The 24205-nt window shown below is 39.6% G+C and overlaps 1 protein-coding gene across 6 annotated transcripts; it reads right to left on the bottom strand.

Annotated features, from left to right (window-relative positions):
- Positions 1-132: 132 nt before the first annotated feature.
- On the bottom strand, positions 133-24007 carry LOC132627128 (probable N-acetylglucosaminyl-phosphatidylinositol de-N-acetylase). Of its 6 annotated transcripts, none has more exons than XM_060342280.1 (11): positions 23797-24007; positions 15413-15593; positions 15168-15228; positions 14350-14420; positions 13910-13977; positions 13670-13714; positions 13511-13591; positions 7314-7381; positions 6422-6470; positions 967-1127; positions 133-537 (listed from the first exon to the last, which is right to left on the bottom strand). In XM_060342280.1, the coding sequence occupies exons 2-11, from the start codon at positions 15519-15521 to the stop codon at positions 471-473; spliced, it is 780 nt and encodes a 259-aa protein (XP_060198263.1). In that variant the 5' UTR covers positions 15522-15593; positions 23797-24007; the 3' UTR covers positions 133-470. The 6 variants fall into 6 exon arrangements, with proteins under 6 accessions (XP_060198263.1, XP_060198262.1, XP_060198265.1 ...); XM_060342279.1 differs by having other exon boundaries at positions 15413-15575; positions 23797-24006; XM_060342282.1 differs by having other exon boundaries at positions 13910-13974; positions 15413-15575; positions 23797-24005.
- Positions 24008-24205: the final 198 nt, after the last annotated feature.

The following is a 24205-nucleotide window of genomic DNA, read 5'->3' as shown; positions in this document are numbered from 1 at the left end:
TTTACTTATTTCAGAAAGAATGACATATGCAGAAAGTAAATAGATGCATGTATTGCGTCTATTAAAAGGATTAAGTGCGCACTATCCTCGGCATTGATGAGGAGAAAGATTATAATCTGATTTTGTGGTTGATTTTAGCAATTTTCTTTTTACTTACAGGGATTCAAAACCTTCAAAAGGAAATTGAGCGTTACTTTACACAGAGTTCTTGAAAAAGGAATAATTTTCTCAAGGTAAAGTACAGGCCGCTGAAAGGGTTATTCTACAACAACCAAAGATTCTAACACTCCCTTCAATTTTTATTCTATCTTAAGTTTTTCAAAGAAAAGCTCACACGAGAGATGCGGGACTTCAGCTTAGATGATCCACCGAGTGGTCTTACTTACCATTCCCATTTCAAGTGTTGTTGAACCAACATCTAGTTGATCGTCCTTTCAAGTGTCTTCTTGAACCAATAACCTTACATGTATCTAGTTGATCTTCCTAATGCAGTTAACGTATGTGTAACTTGAGAAAGAAACAAATAGCTTGCGAAACCTGAAGAAGTAAACTAAAACATAGTTACAACATGGATTGTGTGGACTGCAATCTAGCAAATGCTTCTTCCCCCCCCCTTTTGTTTTTCTTTCTTTTGTAGCAAATGTTAGATTGCAACTTTCAGGAAGCCTCCCTTTAAGCATCTGATTAAGCACCGATGCATTAGTCCCAAAAGTCTATCTGCAACTACTTTTCTACTGCGTGATAACTTAAAATCAAGAGGATTATAGATGTGTCTTATAGATCAGTTTCTTTATACTTGATGTGTCTTCACGCTCCCATAATGCAATAAACCACAACTCCCCACAGACAAAAGGAAAAGAATGTCTGGAAAGAGAAACTGGGAATGAAAACCCTCCTTTATTTCTTCTTTCAAAACTTTCCTTACTCGTGTACCAGAAGTAAGAAAATAGCAAAGATAGTACATACCAAACCCACTGACTCTTGTGCCGAGCCATTGCAGCTAAGCTCCTTCTGGGATGTTCATTTAGAAAGCAATGCACCACTCCACTTAAATGGAACTTGGCAGATAGGAGGGACAACCATATGTCAACTGGTCCGCTGTACTTGCGCCATATGCTAGTGCTAACCTGAAAATGATTAATTACAAAGCTCCAACTCCAAAACTTAGACCACAAAGATGTGATTGGCAAAGATGCCAACCATAGTCATAAAAATGCAAAACAAATTAACATCTGAATTCTTCTAGCTATGATATTCCCAAGAAAAAGATGAGCTGAAATGAGACGAGATGGCCAGTCTGTCAGAATATATATGAGCTTAAATGAGACAAGATGGCCAGTCTGTCAGAATATATATAGTTGATGCAAAGATGTCTTATTTTGCTAGCTTTTTGGTGCAACCTGGTTATTGTACAGGATGTGGATGCAATCACAGATATAATTCGCGATCTGCACGATCTGCAGTTAGGTGATGCAAAGATGTCTTATTTTGCTAGCTTTTTGGTGCAACCTGGTTATTGTACAGGATGTGGATGCAATCACACTGGCTTAGTGTAAGCTTTTTGTATATGGCGGTTTATGGCCTTGTTTATGAAATGAAATGCATTTACTTGATCAAATAAAAAAGAATATATATAGTTGAGTTGAGATTGAGACGTACACGTAGTTGTTGATGTATGATATTCCCATAACAACTACACAACATACCCAATGGAATCCCACAATATGGGGTCTGCGGAGGGTAAAGTGTAAACAGACCTTACCCCTACCTAAGAAGGTGGAGAGGCTTTTTCCGAAAGACCTTCGGCTCAAGAGAAAGCATGGCCAAAAAACTGTCAGATAAGGACAAGCAATTCAAAGCAATATGAAAATGAAAATACCGAAAGCAAAAAAAAAAATGATAAAATGATTAGGGAAGTAGCTAGAGAGGTGTTGGGGGTCTCGAAGGGTAGTCGTGGTCGGCACCGAGGGGACTGGTGGTGGAATGGAGGAGTTCAAAAGAAGGTGGAAGCAAAACGGTGGCGTATGCGAAGTTGGTAGACAGCAAGGATGATGAAGAGAGGCAAATGAATAGGGAATTGTACAAGATGGCGAGGAAGGAGGCAAAGTTAGCGGTTACGGCGGCAAAGACAGCAACTTTTGAATGCCCGTATGCCGAACTAGAGGACAAAGGCGGGGATAAGAAGTTGTACAGACTAGCCAAGGCGAGGGAGAGGAAGGCGCGCGACTTGGATCAGGTGAAGTGCATTAAGGACGAGGATGGTAGGGTACTAGTGGAGGACGCTCTCATTAGACGGAGATGGCAGTCATACTTCCACAAACTCTTGAACGATGGAGGGGACAGAGATATTGTGTTGGGAGATTTGGAGTACTCCGAGAGGTGTCGTGATTTTGGATATTGTAGGAATATAAAGGTTGAAGAAGTTAAGGGTGTTGTTCGTAGGATAAGTAGGGAAAGAGCGACCGGGCCCGATGAGATTCCGGGGGAATTTTGGAAGACTGCAGGCAGGGCAGGTTTAGAATGGTTGACTCGACTCTTTAATGTCATCTTTAAGACGACTAAGATGCCCGAAGAATGGCGATGCAGTACAATGATTCCATTGTACAAGAACAAGGGCGACATTCAAAGTTGCAACAACTACAGAGGGATCAAGCTGCTAAGCCACACTATGAAAGTGTGGGAAAGGTGAGGAGAGGCGTGTCTATCTCAGAGAACCAGTTTGGATTCATGCCGGGGCGCTCAACTATAGAAGCTATTCATCTTGTACGGAGACTGGTGGAGCAATATAGGGAGAGGAAGAGGGACTTGCACATGGTATTCATCGACCTAGAAAAGGCATACGACAAAGTGCCGAGAGAGGTTCTATGGAGATGCTTGGAGGCTAGAGGTGTACCTGTGGCGTACATTAGGGCGATCAAGGACATGTATGATGGGGCCAAGACCAGGGTAAGGACTTTGGGAGGAGACTCAGAGCACTTCCCAGTGGTGATGGGGCTGCATCAGGGATCAGCTCTTAACCCATTTTTATTCTCCTTGGTGATCGATGGATTGACGTGGAAAATTCAAGGTGAGGTGCCATGGTGTATGTTATTTGCGGATGACATAGTCCTGATTGACGAGTCTCGCAGCGGGGTTAACGCTAAGCTGGAGGTTTGGAGACAAACTCTGGAGTCTAAAGGGTTCAAGTTGAGTAGGACCAAGACAGAGTACTTGGAGTGCAAGTTCAGTGATATAGTACAGGAAGCTGACGTGGAAGTGAAGCTTGGCACCCAGGTCATACAGAAGAAAGATAGTTTCAAGTATCTTGGGTCTATTATACAAGGAAATGGGGAGATTGATGATGACGTCACACATCGTATTGGTGCAGGATGGAAGAAATGGAGGCTTGCTTCCGGAGTGTTGTGTGACAAGAAGGTGCCACCGAAACTTAAAGGCAAGTTCTACAAAGTGGTGGTTAGACCAACTATGTTGTATGGGGCGGAGTGTTGGCCAGTCAAGATATCTCATGTTCAGAAGATGAAAGTGGCGGAAATGAGAATGCTGCGATGGATGTGTGGGCACACTAGGAGTGATAGGATTAGGAATGAAGTCATCCGAGACAAGGTTGGAATAGCCTCAGTGGAAGACAAGATGCGGGAAGCGAGGTTGAGATGGTTTGGGCATGTGATGCGGAGAGATGAAAATGCCCCAGTGCGGAGGTGCGAGAGGTTGGCCAGCGACGGTTTCAGAAGAGGTAGAGGTAGGCCGAAGAAGTATTGGGGGGAAGTGATTAGACAGGACATGGCGCATTTCCTGCTTACGGAGGACATGACCTTAGATAGGAGGGTAAGGAGGACTCATATTAGGGTAGAAGGATAGTAGGTAGTCACGTTTATCCTCCCTTAAGAGTAGTTATGTTGTTCTATAGTTTCTTGTCTCTTAATTTCTGCGAGTATCTGTTGGTTTATAATGGCTTATTTACTTTCATTGTTTTCATTTTCATAGTTATTTATAGCAGTTAATTCTCCTTTTACCATGACTTTCTTGCTTTGTTATTCCTTGCTTTCATATTGTTTTTGATACGCTTGATCATATCTAACCTTTTGTCTTGTCCTTTTTTTTTTTTTTTTTTTTTTTTTTCTCTCCTCTCTTGAGCCGAGGGTCTTTCGGAAACAGCCGCCCTACCTTTCAAGGTGGGGGTTAGGTCTGCGTACACTCTACCCTCCCCAGACCCCACATAGTGGGATTATACTGGGCTTGTTGTTTGTTTTTTTTTGTTTGATCTTATAAAAAGGGGCAGTAGCTACCACAGACAAATAAGATAATCGAAGTACAAGAAACAACCGATAAAAGCGTAAATCAAAGGACAAGAAACTATAGGGCAAAACTGTGAGTATTAGTACAAAGGGATAAGCGGACCTACTAGTCTTCTAACCTAATTTATATCCTCCATAAACTTCTATCTAAGGTCATGTCCTCGGTAAGCTGAAATTGCGCCATATCCTGTCTAATCACACTCCTCCTGAAACCGTCCATAGCTAACCTCTCACACCTCCGCACTGGGGCATCAATTTCTCTCCTCTTCACATGCCCAAACCATCTCAGCCTTGTTTCCCGCATCTTGTCCTCCACCGAGGCCACTCCCACCTTGTCTCGGATATCTTCATTCTTAATCCTATCTCTCCTAGTGTGCCCACATATCTATCGCAGCATTCTCATTTCTGCAACTTTCATTTTCTGAACGTGAGAGTTCTTGACGGGCCAACACTTTGCCCCATACAACAAAGTCGGTCTAACCATCACTTTGTAGAACTTGCCTTTAAGCTTTGGTGGCACCTTCTTATCACATAGCACTCCATAAGAGAGCCTCTATTTCATCCACCATGCACCAATACGGTGTGTGACATCATCGTCAATATCCCCGTTTCCTTGATAGACCTAAGATACTTGAAACTTCCTTTCTTTTGGATGGCCCGGGTGCCAAGCCTCACTTCCATGTCATCCTCATGTTATACGTCACTGAACTTGCATTCCAAGTACTCTGTCTTGATCCTACTCAACTTGAACCCTTTAGACTCCAGAGTCTGTCTCCAACTCTTCAACTTTGCGTTAACTTCGCTGCGAGTCTCGTCAAGCAAGACTATGTCATCCGCGAATAACACACACCATGGCACCTCACCTTGAATTTGCCGCCTCAATCCATCCATCACCAAGGAAAATAAAAATAGGCTAAGAGCTGATCCCTAGTGCAACCCCATCACAACTGAAAAATGCTCCGAGTCTTCTCCCCTTGTCCTTACCCTAGTCTTAGCTCCATCAAACATGTCCTTGATCGCCCTAATGTACGCCACATGTTCCAAGCATCTCCATAGAACCTCCTTTGGCACTTTGTCATAAGCCTTTTCTAGGTCGATGAATATTATGTGTAAGTCCTTCTTCCTCTCCCTATACTGCTACACCAGTCTTCTCACAAGATGAATGGCTTCTGTAGTTGAGCGTCCCGACATGAATCCGAACTGGTTCTCTGAAATAGACATGCCTCTACTCACCCTCATCTCCACCATCCTTTCGCACAGTTTCATAGTGTGGCTTAGCAGCTTGATACCTCTATAGTTGTTGCATCTTTGAATGTCACCCTTGTTCTTGTACACAGGGATCATTGTACTTAACCTCCATTCCTCGGGCATCTTCACCGTCTTAAAAATGATATTACACAACCCGGTCAGCCACTCCAAACCTGTTCTGCCTGCACTCTTCCAAAATTCCCTAGGAATCTCATCAGACCTGGTCGCTTTTCCCCTGCGCATCCTACAAACAACCCCCTTAACTTCCTCAACCTTAATACTCCTATAATACCCAAAATCACGACGGCTCTCAGAGTACTCCAATTCTCCAACACAATGTCTCTGTCCCCTTTTTCGTTCAAGAGTTTATAAAGTATGACTGTCATCTCCGTCTAATGAGAGCTTCTTCCACCAACACTTTACCATCCTCGTCCTTGATGTACTTCACTTGATCCAAATCACGTGCCCTCCTCTCCCTCGCTTGGTTAGCCTGAACAACTTCTTATCCCTGCCTTTGTCCTCCAGTTCTACATATAGGCGTTCAGAAGCTGCTGCTGAAACTGCTGAAACTGCCAACTTAGCCTCCTTTCTCACCATCTTGTACCTTTCCCTATTCGTCCGCTTCTCCTCATCGTTCCTGTTGTCTACCAACTTCGTATACGCCACCTTCTTTGCTTCCAACTTCTCTTGGACTTCTCCATTCCACCACCAGTCCCCTCGATGCCCCCTATGGCGACCTCTCAAGACCCCCAGTACCTCTCTAGTTGCTTTCCTAATGCAACTGGTCGTCCTATCCCACATACTGCTCGCATCCTATGAAACTAAAACAAAAAATCTACAAGTAGTACCAAAAGTAAAGAGACAGGGGAAGAACTCACAAGCTCCCAGGCCTCAACTTCTTTATGTGAAGTATCTTGCCAAAGTTTTCTGCATATAAAGAGACCACTTTATAAAAAAAGAGCTACAAAATATGGAAAATGAAGACATAAATTAGAGGTGCTACCAATGTGTTTTAACAAAGTAAACATTTCAAGGAAATTTAACTTCAAAAAAACTACTAATTCTAAGCCTTACAGCCTTGCATATTTCACTACCAAATTCTAGAAGACTAGTGGGAGAATTATACTACAACAACAATTACGCCTCAATCCCAATCCCAAGTTGGAGACAATTGTATGAACCCTCACTAACCACGTTGCCCAGTTTAAGCTCATCTCAGGCCGATAATATACAAAAATAAAAATGAAAAGAAATAAAAACTACTAAAATTCTCTATAGTTTATGCTGGTATATGAATATCTGATATGACTAAAAGACTCCAAGAATTATAGGACCTAAAGTAAATGTGCTAACATAACTATCATAATGGGAGAACTATGGTTAAGTTAATTTGTTGAATCTTGAAGAAGATTTATTATGAAGTCCTACATCTAGAGCAGAGTGTCCAACTCATCAAAGTTTTCCATGTCATACAAAATACACAACATGTTATTGGCATGTCAATCAATTTTAGATTCAACAAAAGAAAAGTAAAAAAACCCTTATAATGATGCCTGTTCAAAAAACCTAATCAAGTACAAGAGATATCAAACTAGAAAGAAACAGGATCATTATGAAACTTTGCTAGTACTTATTAAATATCACTGTCAATACTAAATAACTCTCTTCATAACATCTGCAAGAGCACTTCCAATTAATACCAAAACATAGTGACTAATTTCATTTGCAAAAGTACTACCAATGTCTACCAGAATATGATGAATAACTTACCGTACACCTTGATGAACATCTTGATGGTTACAGTGACCTGAGACTCCATAATTATCAAAAGTTATGACCTGGAAAGCAAATGTCCATGAGATGAAAAAGTGACATAAATAAGATTTCCCTCTGCTCACAAATAACCCTAAGGCAACATTTTGGATAAAAACAACAAGAAAAAACAGATATTACAGAATGAAAAAGTGACAGCAAATTTAAATAAGATTTCCCTCTGCTCAAAATAACTCTTGACTTGACTTCTTTATTTACATTGAAGGAAGAAGATTATTTTCATTCTTCAACTAGGGGGTTTTCCATTGGTTCAGTGAAATCTCTTGAGTTGATTTGCTCCTCTACCTGTAAAAGAGAACAAAAAATATTATCTATACTCATGGTGGTCAGTCTTGCCGTGGTTTATTTTGTAGTAGTTGAGCAAAGGCTTCAAAGTCATAGCCGAGATCTTGAAGCACAGATGAAATTCATCCTCTCTATGCCTTAAATTTGACTTCTTAAAGAAATATAGCCGAGATCTTAAAGTGCAGATGAAGTTCATCCGGTGCAACGTCTTAAGTTTGACTTTTTGAAAAAATATAAATTCACCCTGTACTACACTGAAGTTCGACTTCTTCAGGGTCTTCTTCGATGAAAATCTCAAGTGCCAAGTTCTTAAAGTGCGGATCAGTGTTTTGGACGGCGCGCGGCGACTAAAGGCGACAAGGGCCTGCGTCGCCTTAAGGCGCGGCGCGCGGCGAGGCGCTCGCCTTTTTGAAGTGCGGCGCCAATAAATACCAAAAAATTAAAATATTTAATTGCATATGTAAATAATCAAAATCTCACTAGCAATAACATATTAGCAAATATTTCAATTCAAAAATTAAAAGTAGATAGTAGATACTAAAAGTCTAGAACTTGAACGAGTCAATAATTCATAAGTGACAAGACAAGCAAAACAACCACTGTCTCACTGGTCCAAACAGAGAAAAAAAAACAGAGGAGAAAAAAACAGAGCAATTAACAGAGGAGAAAAAAACAGAGCAATTGTCGCCGGAAAAAAAGAAGAAGAACAGACGAAGAAGTAGAAGTCGAAAATACAGGAGGAAGAAAGAAGAAGAAAGAAGAAGAACTGAAGAAAAACAAGAAGGAGAAAGAGACATACCTGAAACTTTCCACTAAGAACTTAGTGGAGCTTTTATTTATTAAATAAAGAAAACAAATTAGTGTCAGACAACAAAACGGGAAAAGGGGACATGAAAAGAGTCCTCCACTTTATTTAACTTCTTTTAATTTTTTTTTTTTTTAATTCTGCTCGCCTCGCCTTTCCAGCTCGCCTCGCCATGCGCCATTAGCGCCTTTCTCGCCATTGGCGCGCCTTTTGAAGGTCTGCTCGCCATGGCCATGAAAGGCGCAGCAGCCACGCCTTGCCTCGCCTCTCGCCAAAGGCGAGAAGGCGCTCGCCTTTAATAACACTGGTGCGGATGAAATTCATCCTGTGCTAGCCTTATGTTTGACTTCTCGAAGAAACATAGCCGAGATCTTGCAGCGTGAATGAAAATTCATCTTGTACTATGCTTAAGTTCGACGTTTTCAGGGTCATCAGAAAATCTCAAGAAAACCAAGGTCTTAGAGCATGGATGAAATTCATCCCATCTACGCCTTAAGTTTGAATTCTTCAATAACATAACCAAATGTTGAAGCGTGGATGAAATTCATCCTGTACTACGCCTTAAGTTTGGATTCTTCAAAAGAATTCTTCTTTCCAATTAAAAAAGCACAACAAAAAGGAAACACAAGTAGAAGAAAGATGATTACCTGCCAAGACGTTTCAGATTCTGAAATCAAGTTAAAAAATTCTCCTCAATCAATTCAGTGAGATTTTAGCCAAGATTTTTTGTGAGGATGAAGCCCCTAAAGTCTAGTTTCCAACAATCCAAACGATTCTTTATTTCAGTACTTCCACATCAAGATATAAATTTTTCGTTAAGGTGCGTAATCTGAAGAACCAAACATGGCAGTCTGACGGGAAATTCCAAAAGTTACTAGGAACTATCCTGAAGGGATCTGATTTCGAATCTTGGATATGTTGTAGTCCTTTCTGTCTAGTTTCGGGAGAATCAAGCGACTTGCAATTTTAGTGTTCCTATATCAAGATATAAAACTTTTGAAGAAGCTGTGGAAATCTGAAACTGTTGGCGTGACATAACTTAAAGCTGGCTTCAAAACATCATTTGGAATGATCCTGAAGGAGCTTAATTTTGGACTTTTGGTATGTTGAGATATTGAAGTCTTGTTTCTGGGAAATCAAACAGTTCACGATTTAGATGTTTCTCCAGTAAGATATAAATTTTCTACCATAGACGTGCTTAACTGTGAAAAGAGCGACAAAAGTTCGAAAGAAAAAGGAAAAGAAGAAGAGGACTTGCTGTGAAAAAAGTGACGAGTGATGCAAAATCAAGACCAGCTCATATAGAGGTTGGGATGATGGAATTTGAGAAGGATAAGGTTTTCAAAACCAAAGAGAATTAGGTTCTCATTTCTCAAAAGTCAAGTGGAATAAGGTTTCGAAAGAGATTAATATTTCCCAGATGTGCAAGAAAATCCTAAGGGCCTCAAAATCCGATACGTATGTGGAAAACACAAAATTGCAAGAAAAAAAATTCTTTCTATCATAAAAATATTTTGAAATTTTTTCCTTTTGATAAAGGGATTCAAATCAAACTCCCGAATTACAAGTGAAAATTCAATTTTCACAAAAGAATGGAAAACAAAATTCCTTCAAGACACATAAAGGCCTAGATGGAATATTGTCTTCAACAGGAATTTCAAGGCCCGTCTTCGATTTCAACAACTCTACACCTCGACAAGTCTTGAAGTAAGGGGTGATTGTAATTTTTTGGATCCAAATCCATAAAATAACTTAGATTATATTAAGTTTTTTTATCAAGAACTTAGATTATATTAAATTCAAGATATATTAGTCCAAATAAATATTACGGACAAATATATTGGATTATTTATTTAAGTCCAATTATTTAGTTAATGGTCCGATTTTGTTGGGCTAGCCAATATGGGCTTCAAGTGATGAGCCCACTTTGTTAAGCCCAAGATGTCATCTTATCCTACAGATTCAGTTTGGCGTCACGAGCCAAATGACGTGCCACGCCATGTCAACTGAAAAAGCCAATAGGATAACCCACATGCCAAAATGACATGGTATAAGTCAAATCAAGAGGCCGATGAGAATGTGTCACATGTACAAATAACATGTTCTGGCCGATCAAAAGTGGGTTCTGTCACTCTTTTAATCTGATTGGTTGGTGATTTAAGTCAGCGAATCAAATGAAAAGAGTTTGTGCTCGTCACAACCCTTCCTCCTATAACTATAAATAAGGCTCATCATAATTCATAAAACAGACCATAATTCATAACAAGCAAGAAAGAACTCGTGGATCAAATAGTAGAAATTTCTCTACAAGCTGCAAGCATTCAAATGTTTAAGCATTCCACGATCTTCAAGCCATTAGATTAAGTACATAAAATTCAAGATCAAGCTTCAAGCCTTTGGATTAAAGACATAAAATTCAGGATCAAGCTTCAAGCCTTTGGTCAAGCTTCACTTGTACACGTGGAGTATATTTTTGGCTTTTGATTTGACTAAATGCCATGTCATTTAGCATGTAAATGATCTTATTGGCTCATTCATTTGACTTGGTGTGCCTGTCATTTGACCTGTGACATCAAATGAGCATCTAGGATAAGATGACATCTTGGGCTTAACAACGTAGAGTCATCATTTGAAGCGCAAATAAAATAACTAGGAGCCCGTTTGGATTGGCTTATAAGTTGCCTATAAGCTGTTTTCAGCTTTTTTGAGTGTTTGGCTGGCCAGCTTAAAGCCATTTTGTGCTTAAAATAAGCCCAAAAAATTAATTGGGTTTGTTTGACTTAACTTATCTAAAGCAGCTTATAAGCTGAAAACAGCTTATAAGCAGCTTTTTTTAAGCCCATCCAAACAGGCTCTAGCTCAATAAAATTGGACCATTAATTAAATTCATATTTATTGGATGGACTAATTAATCCAAATATATTAGCCCATAGTATTTATTTGGACTAATATATCTTGGAAGTTAATAGAGTCCAAGTTATTTTATGAATTTAAATTCAATAAATGTTAAATGCCTACAAATACCCCTACTTCAAGATTTGTCGAGGTGTAGATTTGTTGAAATCAAAGACCGGCCTTGAAGTTTCAGATGAAGACAATTAACAATTTTGGTTTTATGTGACTTGAATGAATGTTTTAACCGTTTAAAAAAAAAAAAAAAAAAACTGAATGTGAAACACTTGTAATTCAGGAGTTTGAATTGAATCCCTCTATTGATAAGAAAAATTCAAAACATTTTCATGATAGAAAGATTTTTTCCTTACAATTTGTGTTTTCCATATCCTAATGGGACTTTGTAGATTCCTAGAATTTTCCTTGCACAAGTGGAAAACATTATGCCCTTGAAAACCTTATACTACAAGACTTTTGAGAAGTGAGAACCTAATTCTCTTTGGCTTGAGAGATTGTATCCTCTTTGATTTTGAAAACCTTATCCTTCTCAAATTCCATCCTCCTAACTTCTACATAAAGTGGTCTTTAGTCTTGGTTTTCCATCATCCATCGAAGGCTTTCTAACAAGTAAGTCCCCTTCTTCTTTTCCTTTTTTACTTTTACACAACTAAGCACTTCTGTGGTAGAAAATTCATAACTTGCTATAGAAACGTCGAAATCATAAAACCTTTGGTATTCCAGAAACTAGATTTCAAGATCTATAACATATCCAAAATCTAGAATTAAACTCCTTCAAGATCGTTCTAGATGATCTTTTGAAGTCCGCTATAAATTCTGTCACGCCAACAGTTTCAGATTTGCACCGCTCCACCAAATGTTTTTTGTCTTGATGTAGGAATGTCTAAATCGCAAACCTCTTGATTCTCCCGAAACTAGAAACAAAGGGCTACAACATATCAAAATTGGGAGTCAAATTACTTCAGGATTATTTTGAATTTTACCTTCACATTCTGCCACGTTTAGATTTTCAGCTTGGAGCATCTTCACTAAAAAATTATATCTTGACGTAGAAGTATTCAAATTATGAATCATATTGATTGCTAGAAACTACACTTCAAGAGCTTCATCCTCACCAAAAATCTTGGTCAAGTCTAGGAAAATTTATTCAACTTGACTTCAAAATCTGAAACGTTTTGGCAGGTAACCACCTCTCTTCTACTTGTGTTTTCTTGTTGTTGTTTTTCTTCTTATTTTGTCTTTTTCTTTTTGTAGGCAAAAAAAGGGGAAAATTCTTGTTCAAAAGGATGGCCCATGCATGAAGAAACTAGTTTTAGGGTCAAAGAGACTAGTATTGTCTCCGCCTTAAGACTGACAAATTACAGCTTAAGGTGCGAGAGACTAATTGCTTCCGCCTTAAGACTGCAGATTAGAGCTCCTTTTAATAACAAACCCATGAAGCAACCAGCTTAGGGTGTGAGACTAAAATTGCCTCCACCTTGAGATTGCAAATTAGAGCTCTTGTTAATGACAAATCCATGAAGCAATCAGTTTAGGGTGTGAGAGACTCAAACTATCTCCACATTGAAACTGCAAATTAGAGCTATTTTATGAAAAATCTATGATGAAAGCAGCTCAAAGTGAAAGAAACTAAAAAAGATTGCTGCCTTATGACTGGCAAATTTGAGATCCTCTTAATGGACGAACTATGAAGAAACAGCTTAAGGTCTATCACATTAAAATTTGCACTTGTTTCGAAGGTAGTTGGTATATTTGGTAGACACCAAGTAAGGAATATGTAATCCATTGTATTGGGTTCTCTACTTAAAATCCAGAATGGTAGGCCTAAATGAAGTCATAGCGGATTCTTCCATATAAACTCCAATTAAGTAGAGGGTAAATCAAATCAAATTGATTCATGGCATCTGAAAATAGAATTATGGAAACTATATTCTTTATATTCAACCAAAATGAACAAATAATTGAAGGATATATCTTCAGATAAAAAATTTAATCTAGCGAAGTAGAAAAGCCACTTATACATGAATTCAACGGGAGGAAGCTTAAATTTAAAACAATCGAAGAAGCACAAGCTACTGAAGATTAACCGAGAAGGCCATCTTAGTTGAGCAAGATAATTACTGAAATAACTTACCAAATCAATTGCGGAATTGACAATTTCCTCCTTGATAATCTTTGACAATAACTTAGAGTTCCATGATTTGCCAAAACCATCCTAGTAAAATATAGGCATTAGAACTTTGCTCAAACATTAAGAACATAGAGATATACTATTCTGATACAATCAGAATACCTGTAGATCTGGATGGTCAAGGACTTTCACTTGCTTTTGTGGAACCTACATGAGTAAATAGAGAGCAGAAAGATCAACGACTCATATGACTAGCTTCACCAACATTTTACAAAAACTTCTGTTATAGTAATTCACAGAAATAGAGGAATGCAGGGACAATGCATGAAAGCCGACATAATAGATCACAGATCTAGCATTAGTGCATCGCCCAGATTTCTATTCAGATAAAATTCACATTACCTTAAGCACAATCGAGGCTAAATAAAGTTCTTCTTTTCTGACATTGCCCATACCATCTGCATTACCTATTTTTCAATACAATGCGACAAAGCAGAAACGAAATACTGAAAGTTAGCATCAGTAATAGACTCTTGGTTATCTAAGATAAAGATTTGCTAAAGAACAGTTCTAGATTTGTGTTCTGATCATACATAAGAAATGCAATAAATCAAATTCAGAAAGTGAACCTCGGGTTTAACAACACTGCTTCAACCGGGTTGAAAAAAATTGCTAAAGTATTTCAACTGGTTCAAAAATCAACTTTCCATTTAAGGTTTACTTTTTGCATCTTGAGACATATATACGATAACCAACACACACATGCCACTCAAAACTTAGGCATAAAAGTAATATTTGATTCAGCATCTGCAACAGAAATTGAAATATTCTAAGAGCCTTACCTGTTGACATGCATAATATGTGCAAATTACATCCTCTCGAAGAGAGATAATTAATGGTTGGAGTAAAGAACCTGCAGTATAGAGTAGAAAGCACCATAAGTCATTATCATCTTAACAGTGATGCTTTGTACATCAAATAGATACAATATTGATTACTTAATAACAAGATTTCCTAAACACTAAAAGGTCATTGTATCATATGGGGGAATTGATATCTATAGTTAGAGACACGTTAACAATCAACTAACATCAAGAGTTGTGAGCCTTCTTCCCAACTATATTTTTAACACAAGCTGCAAAGAAAAATATAGTCCAGGAAAGGATGCTTCTCTTAGAACAAGCATAAAGGAAATTTGATAAACATAAGAAAAAGAAAGGACTAGAATTTTCTTAGGTTGTAAATTTTCATGTATCAGGACATCATGTGCTTAACAAAACAAACCAAACCAAAAAGATTGAAATCATAATTTGTATAAAGACAAATCATATTTCAGTTCTTTAATGACCTATTTAACAAAGGGCCCACGAAATTTCTAGTCCACCACGTTTCAAGATGGGCTTACGAATTCATGGGACTTATTATTCTGTGATATGCGTTCAACTATAGCTCAACTAATTAAATTTTGTTTCAGCTGAGCAACTTTGCATAAGTGTATAACTAATGATACATAGGGCTCTCATAATCTTGATCAAAACTACCATATAGTTCCAAGTGTCTTAGCCTGCAACTCCAACTACAGCCATTCAAAAGTTTGCTTTGCTCAGAAAATTCATGACAGGAACAAATAACAACTTAAAGTTAAGACGTTAAACCTTACATAGACTCGTCATCAGGATGGGCAATAACCAACAAGACATTTCTCTTGCAACGAACTCCACCTGATACATAAAAAGAATATACATAATAAGAAGTGAAGCAATTAGCTGCAGAACAAACATTACAGGGAGAGTTGTATTTGTGTCTGTATTCAGATTTTAAAAGAATAGTGCATAAAAACACTGAGGCAGCCAGTAAATACAAAAGAAAACAAGAAAGACAGTTGGTAGAGAAGTCACCCCATACCATCATTTAAAACTTCAACTTGTGAGGCAGACAGAGATTCGTGGAGAATTTTGAAGAGTGAAGCCACCCACAGCATAACCAATGTAACGATGATTACTAGCCACTCCATTTAATTCTTTGCTGGCAGAACTACAGATAGCCAGAATTGTATCCGCATGTAAATCTGAAATGAGTTGTATTACTAAAACCCATTATGGTAAGTGAAATTGGTACTTCAAAAGGAGAAATCAAATACCAATAATTCAAGAAGATCATGAAGAATACCAACCATAAACCTTACAAAAAACAGTATCCACTACATCTGACCCCACTGCCTTACAAGCTTTTGTGTCAACACTTATTCAAAGGAAGTAGGATGGAATGGTTTTTTGGGTGTAATCTGGCACAAGCCTTGTGTTCTTTCTATTTATACTACTACTTACCAATTTCAAAAACCAATATAGGATGGAAAAAGCACAAGTCCTAAGAACTAGGGGCCAAAAATTGCAATTTTGTTTTTGCTCGTTACTTCCTGATGATAGGATATGGATTAAAAACGTCCACATAACTATATAATCTGAATTTACCTTCTGAGTGTCAAACGTGATAATATTCAAGAGTGGAGGTAACCACAGATAAATGGACTTTATTCTTACCGGATGACGTGATAAGACCATATATAAAGACTACAAGGTTATACCAAGAGAAGTTATGACCACCTAACAAGACGGGTGTTCTTGGATGTAAGTGAAATAGAAGAGTAGAACAGGAGATTTAGTGGGAACTAAAAAGAAAAAGCAAATAACTTCCTCCGTTTCATTTTATGTGAAGGTGTTGGACTGGGCACGAAACTAAAGAAATTAAAGAAAACTTTTGACATGTAAATCAAATATATGCAAGGTACTAAAATTATCCATTTAAATGAAGTGGTGTTGGGAGTTTACATGAAACCATAGAAGAGCTGCGATAACCCCCCCACCCCCCTCCAAAACTGATCGGATAGCTGCTTGGTTTCTATTTCCCCTTCCAAGGCTCAGTTATACAACCAAATGAAATAGAGAGGCAAAGAGCTTCTGCCCTTCATACCTCTCTATTTTACCCAGCAAAAGACTTGATTTCTCCTAAATAGCTTTCTCTCTCTTCTCTCTCCTCTACCCTCAACGGTAACATCGCCTCTCCCCCCCCCCCACCCCACCTGCCACCACATCCGGCGACCAGGTAACGCCGGCCACTTTTCCAGCCAGATTTATTTTTTCTCCTTCCCTTTTCTTCATCTCCTATTCTTCTTCTCTTCTCCTTTTTTTTTCTCTAGCTGCTGTTGGCACTGCAAGAACTCAGTCGCGCCATCGCCGGAGAATTTTCCGGCAGCCCCCTCTTTTTCCCTACTGTCTTCTTTTTTTCCTTTTTCTTCCCCCCCCCCCCCCCCCCCCCCCCGCCCTCTCTTCTCTTCTCCTGTTTCAGGTATTTGGGAACGGAATTTCAACAGTGAACAGTACCTCAGACGTTGAACAGTAACAGTGTTTTCCGGCGGCGACCAGGTTCAGTTCAACTGGAGTTGGTACCTCCGGTTGCTATATCCATTATTTGTCCATACATTTGTAGTAACATTTTGCTAACTTTAGACTTTTGAATTTATTAGTTCATACTCTTTCTTGTGGCTTTGCTTAGTGATGGTAGACTAGGGTCATGTTCTCGTTCGGGGACGGGGGCGAGGTTTAGGAGGGGTAAGTGGGTTAAAGGAGCGTCTAGGCTGAGAGTAGGTTCTTGGAACATTGGGACGTTAACGGGGAAGTCCATAGAGCTAGTTAAGATTCTTAAGAAGAGGAAGATTAATATAGCTTGTATCCAAGAGACCAAATGGGTAGGTCCTAAAGCTAAGGAGGTAGACGGGTATAAGCTGTGGTTCTCTGGTAGGTCGAAGTATAGAAATGGGGTGGGCATTTTAGTGGATAGTGAATTAAGGGATCAGGTGGTAGAGGTTAGGAGGGTCACTGATAGGATGATGTCGATTAAGGTGGTCGTTGAAGAATTCACTTTGAACATTATTAGTGCATATGCGCCACAAGCGGGCTTAGGCGAGGAGGAGAAGAGGCGCTTTTGGGAGGATTTGGACGAGTTAGCGGGAGGCATACCGCCTACTGAGAAGCTATTCGTGGGAGGTGATTTCAATGGACACATCGGGCCTATTTCGGGAGGTTATGATGATGTGCATGGAGGCTTTGGCTTCGGGGACAGAAATGGAGGAGGAGTCTCACTTTTGGACTTTGCAAGAGTTTTTGAGTTGGTGATAGCCAATTCGAGTTTCCCAAAGAAGGAGGAACACTTGGTAACCTTCCGTAGTTCGGTGGCTAAAACTCAAATAGACTTTTTACTCCTTCGGAAGGATGATAAAGGTCTATGCAAAGATTGTAAGGTCATTCCGAGTGACTATCTTACAACCCGACATAAGCTCTTGGTGATGGATTTAGGGATCAAGAGGACGAGGAAGAAGAGGGTCGTGGATGACCGTCCTAGGATCAGATGGGGTAGTTTGACCACGATTAGTGCACTGGAGATGGGAGAGAAATTGAAGGATATGGGGGCCTGGGATAGTCATGGGGATGCGACCAGTAAGTGGGATAAGACGGCTAGTTGCATTAGGGTGGTAGCAAGGGAAGTGTTGGGGGTCTCGACAGGTAGTTGTGGCCAACATAAAGGAGACTGGTGGTGGAATGGAGAAGTTCAAGGGAAAGTGGAAGCAAAGAAGGTGGCGTATGCGAAGTTGATAGAAAGCAAGGATGAGGTGGAGAAGTGGACAAACACGGAGCTGTATAAGATGGCGAGGAAGGAGGCGAAGTTGGCGGTTTCGACGGCAAAAGCGGCAGCTTTTGAACGCATGTATGCTGAACTAGAAGAGAAAGAAGGGGACCAGAAATTGTTCAGGCTAGCCAAGGCGAGGGAGAGAAAGGCACGTGATGTGGATCAAGTAAAGTGCATCAAGGACGAGCATGGCAAAGTATTGGTAGAGGAGACTCTCATTAGACGGAGATGGCAGTCATACTTCTACAAACTCTTGAATGAAGAAAGGGACAGAGACATTGTGTTGGGAGATTTAGAACATACAGGAAGGCAGCGTGATTTTGGGTATTGCAGGAGTATTAAGGTTGAGGAGGTTAGGGGTGTTGTTCGTAGGATGCGCAGGGGAAGAGCGATCGGACCTGACGGGATTCCTGGGGAATTTTGGAAGAGCGCGGGGCCGGCAGGTTTGGAGTGGCTGACTAGGTTGTTTAATGTCATCTTTAAGACGGCATTGATGCCCGAAGAATGGAGGGCGAGTGTAATGATCCCTCTGTACAAGAATAAGGGAGATATCCAGAGTTGTAACAACTATAGAGGTATCAAACTGCTAAGCCATACTATGAAAGTGTGGGAAAGGGTGGTGGAGATGAGGGTGAGGAGAGGTGTGTCTATTTCAGAGAACCAGTTCGGATTCATGCCGGGACGCTCAACTACAGAAGCCATCCATCTGGTGAGAAGATTGGTGGAGCAGTATAGGGAGAGGAAGAGAGACCTACACATGGTATTCATCGACCTAGAAAAGGCTTATGACAAAGTTCCAAGAGAGATCCTATGGAAATGCTTGGAGGCTAAAAGTGTACCTGTGGCGTACATCAGGGTGATCAAGGACATGTATGAGGGAGCCAAAACCAAAGTAAGGACAGTAGGAGGAGACTCAGAGCACTTTCCAGTTGTGATGGGGTTGCATCAAGGATCAGCTCTTAGTCCGTTTCTATTTGCCTTAGTGATGGATGGATTGACACGGCAAATTCAAGGTGAGGTGCCATGGTGTATGCTTTTCGCGGACGATATAGTCCTGATTGACGAGACTCGTAGCGGAGTTAACGCTAAGCTGGAGGGTTGGAGACATACTCTGGAGGCTAAAGGGTTTAAGCTGAGTAGGACCAAGACAGAGTACTTGGAGTGTAAGTTCAGTGAAGCACCTCAGGAGGCTGGCGTGGAAGTGAGGCTTGGTACCCAGGCCATCCAGAAGAAAAGTAGTTTTAAGTACCTTGGGTCTATTGTGCAAGGTAGCGGGGAGATTGACGATGATGTCACACATCGTATTGGGGCAGAGTGGATGAAATGGAGGCTTACTTCCGGAGTGCTATGTGACAAGAAGGTGCCACCAAAACTTAAGGGCAAGTTCTACAAAGCGGTGGTTAGACCGACTATGTTGTATGAGGCGAAGTGCTGGCCAGTTAAGATTTCTCACGTTCAAAAGATGAAAGTTGCCGAGATGAGAATGTTGAGATGGATGTGTGGCCACACCAGGAGCGACAGGATTAGGAATGAGGATATTCGGGATAAGGTGGGGGTGGCCTCGGTGGAAGACAAGATGCGAGAAGCGAGATTGAGATGGTTTGGGCATGTGAAGAGTAGAGACACAGATGCCCCAGTGCGGAGGTGTGAGAGGTTGGACACGGATGGTTTCAGACGAGGTAGGGGTAGGCCGAAGAAGTATTGGGGAGAGGTAATTAGACACGACATGGCGCAATTACAGCTTACCGAGGACATGACCTTAAATAGGAGGGTTTGGAGGACCCAAATTAGGGTAGAAGGCTAGTAGATAGTCTCGTTATCCGTTCTTATTAGTAGTCGCAGTATCGCAATATAATTTTGTGTGCTCCGATTTATGCAACTATCTGCTATTTCCTGTGCTTTGATTATCCTGTGGTATCTGTGTCGATTGCATTATTGATTTTCCATGTCGCTTTGAATTTCTTAGCCTTATCTGACTTTTTTTTATGCTTTTATGCTTTTCTTGAGCCGAGGGTCTTTCGAAAACAGCCGTCCTACCTTGGTAGGAGTAAGGTCTGCGTACACTCTACCCTCCCCAGACCCCACGATGTGGGATTTCACTGGGTTGTTGTTGTTGTTGTTGTTGTAGTGTTTGGGATCCTTGTCTTGCTCTTAATCCCAATGTATCATTCCTTTCATAAGATAGTAGTAATAGACACAACCCCACCTGGTGTCCTAAGTAAAATAACAAATAAGAGTGTTCGTGATTCCTCCGCCCCATTGCGGTGGCCTTGCCTCATAAATCCCATTAAATGTATGTAAGAATTCAAGCCTTCACATGGCTGATTTAAAGCCAAGTGTTCAGCTGTCTTTCCACTTCAAAAGTCATTCCATTTTCCAATATTACATCTTTTTCCCATATCCTGTTGTACAGTACAACAAGAACAGGGCAGCAGCTATACTAATAGATATGCTGCCATGCTTCCTCAAAAATGTGATAAGATGTAAAGGATTACTTAGGATTCACCCTTCAAACCATCGCTTATGTACTCACTTTAGTGGACTTGCTCCATCAATTTGTGCTCCTTGATGCTCATATATATCTTATTTGTTCCTACAACATATAACCAAGTTTTTCTTGGTCTTTCACCTTATACAAGGCCACAAATACGACACGTACAATCAGCTGTCACCTATAAATGGTTTTGGGGTTGAGTCACTTAACACGCTTCATTAAGATATTTAATTGGTCCAAATAAATGTCCAAAATTTACGGGGCTTTACATGACTTTAATTTGAATATCTTCATGCTTATTATCCTCGAAAAGCTCCAAACATGAATTAACATTTCATGTTGTTCATCTTGATTCAGAGTTGCATCTGTGTTTGTTCCGCTTTCTTTCCACCACACATAATTTGCTCTTTTCAAATGTTTAGTCTTGACTTGCATTCTTGAGTTTAATTTATTTAAACTCTGGAAAACGTGAAAAGAAGGTTGGTTTTGCCTTCCATTGTATTACATTTGGTTTATTACAATTTGCATTCAAATTGTTTAAGAAATGGCCCGAAAGAATACTGTGCATGTTTACCCGCAAGGGTGGCCTAGTTGGTTGAGCATGAGGCTTTCATAATGGAGGACTCAGGTTCGAAACCCCCTGCCTACGACAGCAAAGGATTTGCCTTCTGGGTCGAGCTCGTCACATGGGGCTTGCCTAGCGCGGGTTATCTCTCCCGTGTGGTTTGCGAGCTATTGCACAGGAGCTGGGTTTACCCTGTGCGTACCCAAAAGGTAGCGGCTGCGGGTTCTCATGTCATCAAAAAGAATACTGTGCATGTTTGACGACTCTGTTATAGTTCAGAGCTATAGTTAAATTTAGGTATATGTATGTATTGCTCTAAAAATCAAAGTATTCTAAGCCATTAATTTATTTGCTTTTGCTTTTCTTGTTTCGGAAACAGCCTCCCTACCTCTCGAGTTACGGGTAAGATCTGCGTACACTTTACCCTCCCCAGACCTCACACTGTGGGATTTAACTAGGTACGTTGTTGTTGCTTTTCTTGTTCCTTTCCTGACAGGAGTTTAGTCTAGTCAAATAGACCCACAATTTGAAGCAGTCCGTCATGCATCGCTACCTTTAACACAAAGCTGCTATCGGCATAGAGTGCAAATAGTTTATGCTACTTGGTTGATGTTGGATTAATTCGATTAATGGTATCTTCAGAAGTGAAGAAAAATATTTTCCAATTTCCCATGTTCGGTTGGTCAAAGTTCTGGAAAACATTTTTCTAGGAAAACAAATTCCATAAAAATGAGGAAAATGACTTCCCCAGTGGAAGTAGTGGAAGTAGGGAAAATGACTTCCCTAATGAAAGTAGGGAAAACAAGTTTTACAAGTGGCATTCCACGTTGATTGTGTCCTCCCCACCCTCCAACACACCTCATCCTGACCCCACCCAGTGTAGCACCCATCCACACACCCCTACCCCCACCACCACCTCCCATAGTATTTGTAATTTGTCTATAAATGCTTTTAGGATAATTTTTTTTGCTTACTTACCGAACACAAGAAAATAAGTAAGAAACCCCACTTATTTTCCTGGAAAACATTTTCCATTAAAAACATTTTCCTTCATACCGAACACACCCTAACTCAATTTTCAGTTCTAGATAGACTAACTGGTCACTGAACTGAAACTAATCTATCTTTTGAATAAGACCTTGTTTTAATCTAAGATATCCCATAATTACCAATCAAAAAGAGAAAACGGTAAACGTGGAAACATAAGGAATACACTTAGCCAACAGCTTTGGCCAGAGAGAGAGAGAGAGAGAGAGAGACCCTACATTCAATTAATTAAGCGAAAATTACGGTCACATACCATTCGACCATCTAGTTTACAAAATATGCACATTGTGTATGGGTAGTGTATAAAGTATACTAAATATACATACCTATACCTATAATATAAATACCTATACACTACCTATACGGCCGAATTGTATAGGCAGTGTATACTTCGGGGCGGAGCTAGGATTTTTAGGTTTCAAAAATATAAAGAAGTAAACACACGATGAAGCCAAGGGGATTCAACATGTACTATATGCAACGAGAAGCCCAGTAGAATCCCACAATGTGGGGTCTGGGGAGGGTAGAGTATACGCGGACCTAACCCCCACCTTGAAAGGTAGGGCGGCTGCTTCCGAAAGACCCTCAGCTCATTTGAGGAAAACAAGACAAAAAGTCAGATAGGGACAAGCATATCAAAAACAATATGAAAACGATGAATAACAAAAGCGAGAAAGTATGATAGAACAGTCCGGAAAGAAAGGAGCATTAGCTACCATAGATAAATAAGATAATCAAAGTACAAAGGCCCAACAAATATAAGCAGAAATCAAATGCAGAAATCAAATGGCAATAAACGAATGAGCAAAACTACAACTACTAGGGTGAAAGGATAAGCAACCTAGCCTTCTATCCTAATTTGAGTCCTCCACAACCTCCTATCTACGGTCATGTCCTCGATAAGGTGAAACTGTGTCATGTCTTGTCTAATCACCTCTCCCCAATACTTCTTCGGCCTCCCTTTACCTCTCCTGAAACCGTCAACATGTACTATATATATATATATAAAATAATTTTAACCTTGTATATATAGTGCAATTTTTCACCGAATGAACCCCCTTAGTCCAACCTAGCTCCGCCTACTTCAGCCATGTTTGGTAAACAAGATGGGCTAAGTGTACATTTAGGTAAAGTTTCCCTTCAATTAAACTATTCCTTCTATCTGTTTAAAATTTCCATGCAAATTCCCTCATTATATAGCATTATCCCTGACAGGGTTTACCATATTATGTATCTCAAAATACCACAATATAGCAGCAGATGTATTTGAAAAAAGGATCATAAAAAGACACAGAAGAATTCAAATCAGAAAAGATACATATGATAGATTCACAAATTAAAAAATAAACATGTAAAAAGGAGAAAGCAATCAGATTAAAAACAAACAATTAAATTGTTACTCATATATAACATCAATTTAATGCGTTCACAACAATCAGCGACATACAAGTGTTTACTTAAGTGTAAAGGAGTGATATTAAAAGGAATGAAAGTAATTACCTGAATATATATAAATTCGCAACACAGGAATAGAAACTGAGAAAGAGCGGGCAAGGGGAAATCGGCAGTGAGTATAGAGAAAAAAAGTGGAAAGAAAAAGAAGTAGCCAATGGGAAAAAGAGAAATCTATTTCGATTAAATTTGGGATTAGTATATCTCAGGTTGCTTTAGATTTTCAATTTTGGGATTGATAATTTTGGATCCCACGTTAAAGGTGTAATAACAATTTCAGGATTACTAATCTTGGAATAAAAAGAACAAAATGGCACATTTGCCCTTCTCCTAAGGTTTTCTTCCAATTTTTTTAAACAAAGATAAGGTTAGAATTGAAAATAAAAGTTTATCGTAATTTATCTACTTTAAATTAAATACATGTTTTATATTATACCCTGTATAATCTATTTTATCG

Source organism: Lycium barbarum, chromosome 2 (genome assembly GCF_019175385.1).
Source record: "Lycium barbarum isolate Lr01 chromosome 2, ASM1917538v2, whole genome shotgun sequence".
Classification (NCBI taxonomy): Eukaryota; Viridiplantae; Streptophyta; class Magnoliopsida; order Solanales; family Solanaceae; genus Lycium; species Lycium barbarum.
Note: the sequence above shows the minus strand (reverse complement) of the source record. Positions and strands in the feature narration are given on the sequence as shown.